Source organism: Formica exsecta, unplaced genomic scaffold (assembly GCF_003651465.1).
Source record: "Formica exsecta isolate Colony F162 unplaced genomic scaffold, ASM365146v1 scaffold947, whole genome shotgun sequence".
Lineage (NCBI taxonomy): Eukaryota > Metazoa > Arthropoda > Insecta > Hymenoptera > Formicidae > Formica > Formica exsecta.
In genome coordinates, this window is record NW_021853711.1 from 96,316 (window position 1) to 108,113 (window position 11,798).

The 11,798-nt window shown below is 36.0% G+C and overlaps 1 protein-coding gene across 1 annotated transcript in view; it reads left to right on the plus strand.

The window, feature by feature from the left end:
• LOC115245334 (thrombospondin type-1 domain-containing protein 4-like) overlaps positions 1-11,798 on the plus strand; it is a 71,744-nt gene that overhangs the window by 43,208 nt on the left and 16,738 nt on the right. Inside the window, exons 3-12 of the mRNA XM_029823613.1 lie at positions 343-418; positions 3,051-3,202; positions 5,318-5,427; positions 6,976-7,059; positions 7,675-7,856; positions 8,457-8,661; positions 9,134-9,300; positions 9,659-9,764; positions 9,858-9,930; positions 10,364-10,566. Coding sequence (XP_029679473.1) covers positions 343-418; positions 3,051-3,202; positions 5,318-5,427; positions 6,976-7,059; positions 7,675-7,856; positions 8,457-8,661; positions 9,134-9,300; positions 9,659-9,764; positions 9,858-9,930; positions 10,364-10,566 — 1,358 coding nt within the window. The remainder of the gene's footprint in view (positions 1-342; positions 419-3,050; positions 3,203-5,317; positions 5,428-6,975; positions 7,060-7,674; positions 7,857-8,456; positions 8,662-9,133; positions 9,301-9,658; positions 9,765-9,857; positions 9,931-10,363; positions 10,567-11,798) is intronic.

Here is an 11,798-nt window from a genome sequence, read left to right on the forward strand (position 1 = left end):
TATTTTTTTTTTTCCTATATATGTTTTTGTTATAAATTGCTTGTATTAATTGAAAAATATATTAGAGCACTAAGGGGTAAACAAGTTTATCTCTGGCATTACCGACTTTAATTTGCCAGTGTTATCGCACATTCGCGGATGTGCGCGTTAGTCATTCAATAAAGATTAAGATCGCATTCTTGAAATTTCTAACTCAATGAAAGCGAACGAAAGAGGATGGAAAGAATAATTGCTTCGTTTTGACGCAAATAGCTATCGTTCGTGAAAGTGTAAATTGCGTTCATCGATCTTCATATTTATACAATGGATCGATTTATATACCTCCTTTTATCTCTGTTGCAGATTGATTCTAGCTCTGATGATGCTGAGCGCAGCCGGTGTCTCGTCCTCCCACATGCCCGAGAAATATCCCATAGAAGTAAGTCTCCATAGAATGATTATGTTCTCTATTTTACGAATTAGCAGTTAACAAATGTTTTTAAACGGTAGAAAAATATTTTTGTGTTGAATTAAACTATAAAAATATTATCCATGACAATTTTTCTCTTCCAAATTCTTTGAACATTGAATAATTTATGCTTATGTAAATTTCAAATTTAAACTCTTTTTAAAAACATTATTATAATATACGATACATCTAAATATGGTGTTTTTAATTTAAAACAAAATGACAGAGCATCGGATATTTTCATTAATAAATAATAAGTCACGGAAGAGATATTAATTATATCGATTTATATCACACAATTCTATGACAAACTAGTTTTCATTGAGAATCAATGTTAATGATAAAAAACACCAAGAAATAATAACGTCCATGATTTGTTTTCGCGATCGGTTATCATGGCGATCTGCTTTCTCAACGAAAACCTTCACCGTGCGCGCATATTAATTCAATTCAATTGCGATAATTAATACGCAATTACATGGCCGCTATACAGGGTGGCATTACGCCGAGAGGATAATTAATTGACACCGAGAAGGGGTCCCTAAATTACACTAGCGCAGACCACAAGGCCACGGCGGCGTGCGAGAACGAATGCAAATACGATCCGCTGCTCTGCCATACTGCCGGCGTCATTCCCTCGGTATCATGTTATAATTATGCTTAAAGAGTCTGTTTATTCTGGAAAACGTTGTGGCATTACGAGCGACACGAAAATAGACGGCGCGCGGCCTAGAAAACGCGGCGCATTCTTGCCACTTGAAGTCACACCTGTGACCCTTATCGCGAGAGCTTACGTCAAGGTCGTTTCTCCGAAGTGTTTGATATGCATACACGTGTTTCAGAATCGGTATTGCAATAAATAGAATTTGATAAAATATCAGAAATAATTATTATAATATTTCATACATTACGAATTCCTTGGTAAATTTGTATATCTGACATTTCTTAAACAAATGTTTTTTCATCATTAATCAATTTTTGTTGAAACTTTTTTCTTTTTTTCTTTTTTAAATATTTATAATTATAATTATAATCTATTATTTTAAAATTGATACACATGATACTTTCCAATAATTTCCATCGATTTTATATTACAGTTGAAACTAATAAACAAAATATTGAATAGATTCTGATTAAACTCGATTAAATCGTATAATCAGTTTTTTGATTATTGTTTAATATGAAAAGTATTGTCTTTGCATATAAATTTATTCTCAATCAAGTTCTATTACTCTATACTACACTATAAAAATTTATTTCTTTATGTATATCCAACGTGAAGTAGATATTTCCCTCTTTGTGCACGGCTATGCTGTATAAGTGTTGTGATTAACGTTCCGGAGTTAATGCCGGGGCATTAAGGAAGTATTAGTCTGTTGCTCTCGGGGTTAACGACTTACAAAAAAAGCGACTAAAAGTTCTCGTTCGAATCCCAAATTCGCCGTTAACGGGGACGCATGATGTTTACGAAAAATTTAATCGCGCGTGATGTATTTTCTCTTCTACGAAATCTGAATCATTATCGGCCCGTTAAAAATAGAAGTGATCTAGCAACGGTTGACGAACGTGGGTGGAACAAAAGACGCATTTAAGAAGCCGTTTAGGATTTAACGGTTGTTATTCGTCTCGCACGAGATTCGGCGAAAACGACAATTTGTATTCTAAGCTCGAAATATTACGCGTATAGCTCGCGTGCGAGCGTGAAATATGCGACTCGTCCGTTTGATTAATTAGACGAGCGTGATTGGAGGGAGGATCGGATATGAAGCATGAAGCGCGGGAAATCTTCACGTGAGAATCGAGCCTTTCTTATACCGTAGAGCGATGCTACATTAGCGAACTTCCGGCAGAAGTTAATACAACGGACAGCCCGTGGTGCGCAGAGATAGATCGAAACACCGTAAATTCAGCTCCGTGTGTGTGCAATACGGTAATCGATCCTTCGTTTAATTAATCACGACAAGAGTCCGCGATACCGAAGCGCGCATGGTCTAATTGGAATCTCGTTCGCGGTAGCGATATTAATTACCGAACAAACAGTTTGTGCTCTATGATGCCGGCGTGTGATTAACAGGGAATACTAGACGCATACTACCTTATTCCATCTATCTCCATCGTTTAATTACCACCTGGGTACGTGCTTCGGTACTTTTTTTCTATAAATCTATCATCACTCTTCATGCTCGCGTGGAGATGTTTCTTATAGAGAGATAGACATGATACGGAAGCGATGATAACTGAAAATTTAGAAATAAGATCTCTAAAGATTAATTTATATAAAAATACGTTTGTTATATAAAATTGCGATCGAATATATACGAGTTGTTACTACAGAGGTATCGTAGATTTTAAAAGATAATTGAAGAATTTAAATAAAATACGCGGATATAAATTAATGAAATACAGTTTTAATAAATTAAAATTTGCATTATGTTATTGCTAATGTAAAAATATACTTATATAATAAATTTATGTTCATTTGTGAAAACTATTATTTTCTTTACGATTTTAAAGTAACTTTTAATTTTAAATTCTGATTGCAGGTTTGAATTATCGTTCGCTAAAGAACTGATTAATGCAACAATGTTGATTTTTTTTTCAGGTGTACCATATGTTGCAAGAAAGAACGCAATTTGGAATGGGACGTGATAATAGGGTGAGAGGAACTTGGGGCACGTGGAGCTCGTGGAACGAATGTTCCAGATCATGCGGCACTGGTGTCCAGTCTCAATCACGAGAATGCATTCCTTTACGGTGAGTGCGTGTTCATTAATATAATGAATTCTATTAAAGATTTCAAAGTATATAAGCACGTATAATAATGGATATAGTATAAAATGCGCTAAATGATAAATTAAATGATTATTTTATCAGTTTGTAAAGTTGACAATTTATTTAAGAAAAAAGACATGATGCTATATACATAAATTATAGCTGCAGCGCAATTTTCTTCACGTCTCATTCGCTTGTATTTTTAAATAAAATAAAAACGCCATAAACGCTTGTTAAGTATGCTCGAGCGCCATATGGCTTAAATATATTTATGCTCGATTAATGATTTCCACACCTTGCTTCATTCTTGTCCTCGCGGGACGGGGGAGGCCACGGGGGGAGCCATCTTTCGCGGGAGGTCACGGCGGGGACCATGGTAATCGTACGGCATCGCGGTTCGAATGCAAAGCACCTTGCGATAATGCCCGGTCGATTCTAACAATAATCACACGCCTCACGATGTACCGTTAGGGTCTCGCGCAATTTAGATCATAAGCACTCGCCCCGGCGAGTCGCTGCATAACAGCGCGGAACTTTGAACTCGCGTGCGCGAGTACGCTATTCCTACGAGATGCTTCTCAATTGATCGATCACCATCGATCTTCTTCGGTTTCTTCGTATCCATAATCTGTGCAACGCATACAGGGTGCCTCGCGCATCTCGCGACTTGTTATACAGATTGTTTAATTCTTTCTCTTTTATAACGCAACATGTTATGCAGCAATGCAATAAGTATATTATATTTAAAAAAAAATCTTTTTTAATAAAAATTTTCTTAACGATATCTATAAAAAAAAATGTAGAGAGAATGTAAGAAGAGAAAATTTAAAGATTGATTTTTAAATCCTTTTTTTTATTTTTTTAAGGAAAATTATTTGCAATGTATGTAAATTATTTGCATTTTGTAAAATGTGATTTTTTTCTATCTTTGAATAAATGGACAGTTTTTTCTTTTCAGAATTTGTATGATATTTTCATATATATAAACATATTACACATATTTTTATTTACATCACAAACATGAGAGCTCCGATATAAAACTTCTTATCTTAAATAAACTTCTTTAAAACTCATACTTAGGATTGCATATACCGTCATATTCGTACAAATGTTTACTATACACTTGATGCACGAGTACGAACGTTACTTACTTATTTAAGTAAATACAGTGCTTTCTCCTTGAAAATCCAGCTATCCTTTTTAGCGAAGTTTGCCATCGATAAAATCTTATTTCAAGATTATATTGTATATCTGTGTTAAAATAAAAAGTAATCTTATTTTAGAGAATAAGAAAAATAAAAAGTTAAAGAAAAAAATATGTGTGAGTAATTTAAATTATGCTTTAAATTAGAGGATACAAGTTTAGCATACAAGTTCCGCACACCCTATATGTCCTGTCCGGCTAGCTATAAAGCAGCGTGCAAATTACGGATCAGTAGCGTAAGAAGATTATACACCGACAGGCCGACGACTCTCGCGAGCATCTCTCGGGGGCAGAAACGTGTTGTTATCGCCGCTGACATTTACACCTTCGTAACGCTACTGTGAGCCGTTACGTGACTTGCAGTATGAATCTCGCGACGAGTTTGCCATACAAGTAAATAAGGAATACCCAATAGCAAATCATCTCGTGGCTTCAAATTTGAGTTTTTTTTTTTTTTAATGATAATTTCACGGATGTTCAAGAATTTCCAAATCAAAAAATCAAGGAATTTAATCAATGTTAACATTTTTAGATAAAGCAAAAATAAAAAAATTTATGAGAGAAAAATTTAATTTTTAATACTCAAATTATTGTACTCAATTTTTATGTGTAAAGTATAAAAAACACAATATATCGAGCAATTATCTTTCCATGCAATTACGAACGTAATCGTCTCTTTCGCAGCACAGCGACATTATTAGATGAGATGCGCAGATAATCGATTCGTTCATTTTTATCGCATATAGTCTCTCTCCTTTGATCTCGAGATTAGCATGATGCCCTGCACATCCTGTAAAAATGTATTTATACATGGCATTAAAAAATCGAGATACATTGCGCGCTACTCGCTCGTGCGAGTCGATGTATAAGCTAATGCGAGCGATTCATTTCAGGAGACTTTTGAGGAGGCGAAGTATTATCTCGGAGAACGGTACGAGCACCGCCAGACCTATTTGTATCGGCACATATAAGCGCTACCACACGTGCAATACGCAGGTAAGCCGTCGCATGCGAATGGTCATTAACGAGTTTATTGAGAAAAATTAGAAGAACTCTTAAAGTTATTAAGATTTTAAATTTTATAAAAAGAGATGATAGAATCTAAAGCGTTTTCCTATTTCTCTTATATGCGTGTAAAGAATTATTTTAAGGATTCTTTTTTTTAAATTTTTTTAAAAGGCTTCACAATAAGATTTACTCGTATAAATAAATTATAAATTTCCTCTAAAAAAATATTTGCAACGCAAAAAGATAGTAGTCACAATCTTCTTATGAAGTAAGCATCCCTTTCGAATGTATAAACACTCGCTCCGTTTTCTCATGTCGGATGATGGCCTTGTTTCTTAGGCTGTTATTAGAGCCCTGAACCGACAATTAACTATGTAAACTTGCTCGTCCATAAAATCCATATACATGCTTACGCGTGTCACTACTTTTACGATGCCGTATATATCAATGGATGCGTCTATATCCACGCAGACTCATGCGTGTGCAGGGCACGCACCTTAGGATTTTCCTCTCGACGGTGCGTCACGAGTCGCGAACAAATCATTGCGCAGGCCAATTAAGGATGCGCACGACGACGATTTATATACCATGGCCCGGCATGCGCGCGCGTGTGTGTGTGTAAAATCCATAAGAATAATCACCATCTGCGAGACTAAAGATCTTTGTGTAATGGATGGCTTTGCCTAGTATTAAACATAGGAAAGAAGGGAGAAGAACGGCTTTTGCTGCTGTCGATTAGTCCTTGATGGTAATAAAAATCGCGCGATAAGGTCTATTTACTTTTTGACGATCAGACTCACTGATGTTAGGATTTCTGACCAACAACACGTACTGTTTTGTACACGTACTGTTGTCGCTAGTTTAAAAAATGTTCTCGTTAAAAACACAGAGCAAACAAAAGTTGAATAACAATTTTTGTTGATGTAAGCTTTAAATTAAAATTGCTTTGAATTGTGCCTGAAATTAAAGTAGCGATATAGTAAGTTGGCTTGAAAAGTTAACCGAACCATACGGCTTCGTTATCCATTATTACCTGGGAAAAAAGCGGCGGCGCCTCGTGCAGTAATATTTATCTTCGAGCTCGATACCCGGGACTACATTTCCGAGCTGCATTCGCGATTCGCAAACATGCCCCCGGGCAAAGTAACCACCGTTTCGTTCGCCGGCAATTAATAGTCTACCCGGAAATTGCAATGCGGCCGCGCACGTAGCACACCACACGTGCCGGCATTCGCATGTTTGCGCGAATATACGAACTTCCTCTCGGCGTACATACACGGCGGCTCGGAATGCGAGTTCTTCTTTTTTTTTTTTTTTCGCCAGGCCGCAAATAATTTTGCCTTTATTTACCCTCGGCGCTTTGGGAAAAGCGCGACGTGCCGTAAAAAGCGACGCGATCGATCGCGCCGGGGGTTTTTCTTTTTTCTCCCAGAAACCGAACCGTCTCTTTCTCGACGTATAGTCGCCCCCGTCCCTCCTCCCCTCTCCCTCGATCGATCCTTAATTACCGCAAGTTTAATTAATCCAATATACGTTTGTGCAGGAGACCTGCGGGCGGAACAGTGCGCCAAGTACAACGGGAGGAACTACAAGGGCCGCAGTTACGTCTGGATACCTTTCATAGACGGTGAGTCTGAAAACCGATCTGATAATTTCCGATTCTAGATAGGGAGAGATCGCTCTGTCTCTCTAAAAAATATATTCTTCAGCTAATAATATAATCGAATGATTACATCAATAGAGGAGGAAGCATTTGTTTTTTCTTTTTATACAGACAGATATAACAAGTGAATTTTTTAATATATTTTATTTTTATATATAACATTATGGAAGAAAATCATAATTTAAAATTTTTGAATTTAAAATTACAAATTAAAATTTTTAGAGATGTTTACTGATATCGATTTAATTTTAAGATTTAATTTAATTTTAATTTAATTCATTCTTTATTATTATGTGACAAAAATTTTCAAGTAATCAGCTGATCATAACGATACACCGATCACCAGTTTTAATATCTAATGATATTCAGATTTATAAGGTATACACATATGTAAAATATGTAATTCTCTTGTCTCTCGACAATTTTATAAAAAAAAATAAAAAGAAGGCATGTTTGTGCGATATTAAAATGAGCCGATGACGTCGGTGTCCGACCAATGCGACGATGACGCGTAGCTAACGGCCAGGCCCGGTGACCTAACTTCCGCCTAGTCTAATCGCGATCACTGTTGTTCTTCAGCGCCGAACTCCTGCGCGCTCAATTGCCGTGCAGTCGGCGAGCGTTTTTACGCAACGCTTGAACCGGCAGTAATGGATGGCACGCCCTGCGATGCCCCGAATCTTCGCGGACGCGGCAGCAACGGGATTTCGACGGAACGCAACGGTGGCGAACGGTGGCTTTGCGTCGCCGGACAATGCAAGGTATGAATAACGCGAGCGATATGCGAGAGGAACGATGCCGGAAATTAATGACCGACCGGGGTGCGATACGATACGAGATACGATACGATCGACGAGATCGCTATTGACCCGTACGTTCAATCGCGCTTTCGGCCCTTCGTCGCGCACAACGACTCCCTCCCTCCCCCCCATCCCCCTTTCGTTTCTTTTTCCTGTCGGCATCGGGGTTCATTGTACGCCCGATACACCGGGCGTTTATCAACCAATAACGCTCGGAACTAGGCTTCTCCGATTTTGACGAGCTTCCGATGTTTTTCAGTTATTTTCCGTCGTTTCGACTTGAAACAATCGGTTTTCCCGTGATAGACATCTCGAGCATTTTTAGAAAATTATTTTCTTAAAAAAACATATAAGAGAAATATATTTTCATATGTTGGAGAAAATAAATTTATTTAATATCTCTATATCTATACGAAAAATATCGTGAAATGCAGTCTTGAAATATATCGGGAATAGAGCTCGAGAATTGAGCTTGACAAAATTGAAAAAAAGATCGCATCTGTGTTTCCTAAGTGAATTAGACGCAACAGCACTGGAAACTTGCATGTGTTTGCCATTCAGTCTGTAGGATGCGACGGGGTGGTGGGTTCCGGCGCGACAATGGATGCCTGCGGCGTGTGCGGTGGCCAAGGTAGGGGATGCAGATTGTTCGAAGGCATCTTCATGGAACCGATCTTGCCTAAGGGTCATCAGCAGGTGACCACGATTCCAAAGGATGCTATGTCACTCAACATATCCGAGTTACGATTCAGCAGCAATTTTTTAGGTAGCACATACATCGATAAATATCGATGATATTTATCAAAGTAAAATAACTTTATCAATTAATATGAAGTAATTACTATTTTTCTAATTTAAAAAATTTTTTTTTATTTGGCGAAATCATTAACAATTTATCATTTAATCGACAAAACCGATCGATAACGTATTGCATTTGTTTGGTTTAATACATTTTTTTTTTTTTTTTCAAGAAATTAAAACAACAGTTCGTATAATGGCATTGTAAAAGTATTATCTTAATATCTTCTTTCGTTTCTTTTAAATTTCTTATTTAAAAAGATTATGTTATATTAGAAAACTGATAAATAATTACTGCCAATTATCATGAACGTTTTTACTTTTGGAATAAAATGCTAGTAGTATTGCAAAAGCAGAGGCAAATAATATTAAGCGGCGATTTTTGCTCGCGATACTATAATAGCGGTATGCTGATTAACAAACGATCGATCTACTCGCAGCGTTGAGGGACAGTAACGGCAGTTACATCCTAAACGGACCGTGGTCTTACAGTCCCAGTGGAACTTATAAAGCGGCTGGTACGACATTAACATACCAGAGGGGCGATAGAAACCGTATGGAGTGTATCTTAGCGACTGGACCGTTGAACGACTCTTTGCATTTAGAGGTATTGCTCATGTTATCATCTTTTCGTTGACCGTAACAAAAACAGATTAATTATTTGTTTAATTACGTAGATAATTTATTTTATAGCTTACGAATAATTTTATCTCTCTAATTTTGTTTGCTTTATTTATTACGTAGTTATCAATTTTATTTTTGCATCATTTGAAGATAAAATAATTCTTGCAAATATTTGAGTTATTTATTATTATTTGCATTTATTGTTATTTGCATATTTTATATTTATATTGCAATTTTCAATCACATGTGTGTAACATATTTTTGAATGCATTCTGCTCTACGATTCACAATTGAATCTTTATATATTATTAATATTATTGTTTACACATTGTATCTTATAGATTTTATCCATGGAGTTAAATCCAGGCGTCTTGTACAAATACATGCTACCTATGAAGGAAGTACCGGAAAGTAAAGCGGTGATTGCACCGCCGCTGCTTGTCGCAGGTAATCGCTTCCTTGCCAATTAATTATATACAATTAAAAATAAAATCACCGATTATAGTCCATAAACTTATAATGCCTTTTTCTTTTTTGTAGGATCGAATGATCGGGGCAACGAGATACCTAGTCCAGATACTCATGTGACCGTGCGGGTACCAGTTACAAAAATGTAAATACATACACTCTCTTATTTTAAAATCTTCAAAGCGATATATTTCACGAATTGTTAAAAGTATTAAGATTCTCAAAGATGTTCTCTTAATATAAAACATTAGAATTACAAATTGCGTATTTATAATATATTAACTTATTAGATATATTTTCATAATTTAAATTCCAAATTATCTTGAACTTTTTTATACGCCTTTTTTCCTTTTTGATGCGTTTCCTCCCGTCTTTAACATTCAATTTTTGCTTTTTGTCTTTATTTTTTTAATCGTAACATCTTTATAATACATCAAGTCTTTCATGCGGCGCTCGCTCGGCTCGGATTCCGCCGATGCTCCTTTGTACGACACAGGAATCTATGCGAGAACCTCTCGCGAATCAAGTCGCGCGATTTGTCTTCCTTCGTACAGCACGTTACTCTCTCTACCTTCCAGATCAGATCGGCGCAGCGATTTATCTCCAACGCGTCGCGATCGCGATCCGCATGACGGCGGACGGAAGGAAGAGATGAAGCATCCACCGACTACGGTGATGGCGGGCGATCAGCCAAAGTCAAAGACGACGAGGAAGAAGAGAAAAAGGAAGTTTGCTTGGAAAATAATCGGCTACGCTCCTTGCTCGAAAGAATGCGGGGGAGGTAAGAATGCAATAATTAATCGATACTTGTGTGCTAGAATATTGCGTGTCATAACTGGAAAAGTTTCATTAACGATATCATATTATTTAATAAACGGCACCAATGATTTAGAAGCAAAATAATTAAAATATCGATTTAGTAAGTACAGTGCAGAGCAAATAATGAGTTATACAGTTAGAAAAAATAATATTTTTAGCAAAATATTTATTTCGCGATTTTCATGGGATTTTAGCATGGAAACGGTTTAATCGTGTTTAGATTATGCGAGCGATATTATAAATATTTCAACACGTGTAATATTCGAGACGTGATGCGCAGTATTATTATTTCAACATTGAGATATCGGCGGGGTTGTATTAACTTCCAATACCACTGATAATACATTTTCGCGTATCTCTCGTATATTCCAGGATATATAATAATATGATATTGCAGCCTCCGAGAAATAAATGAATTTGATGAATAAGCACTATTAATGTATACGGAATATATTTTAAATTGCACGCGATTAAATATTTGTGATTGTATAACACAAATGTTTAATTGATCTATTGAATTATTTATTTATTCACAATTATTTATTTATGACATTTATAATTATTTCTTGCGATTATTCTTTCTAGTATAATTGATAAAAGCACTATTGAGATCCCTTACAATAATTCATCACGGCTAATAAAAGATAAATATTGCGAAACATATAATTTAAAAGTATATGATAGCTATATGATATTTGAGCATAAAGTTTATCGACAGTATAAAATGTCATCGATATAAAAAGGCCATGTAATTTCGAGTCATCATTTTGGATCTGTCGTAAGAAGTCGATTAAACGGACAATTAAGCAAAAAGCGCCTGGATAATTAAGGTCATTACGAAAACGACTTTGTCTAGACATCACCGAGGCATTGCGTGGGAAGTGACCCGAGATATGTTCGTTTCGGTACAATTGTACACATTTTAGCGTTCGACAACCAAAAATTTTGAGTGAGATATTTTTAATTTATTTCATACTAATAATGAAAAAAAGCTATCCGTTTGAAAAGCCATTTTTATATAAACTAGAACAACACAGGGCAAAAAATTATTAAAGAAAAAATTATTCTGAAATATAAAAAGAAAGATAATTATATTTATTATATATATTAGGGTCTCCGTTAATTTGGCAATTTTTAAAATTCTTATAGGACCTTCTCTTACTTCTTAGTCCCCCCTCTAACTTTTTAGTCCCT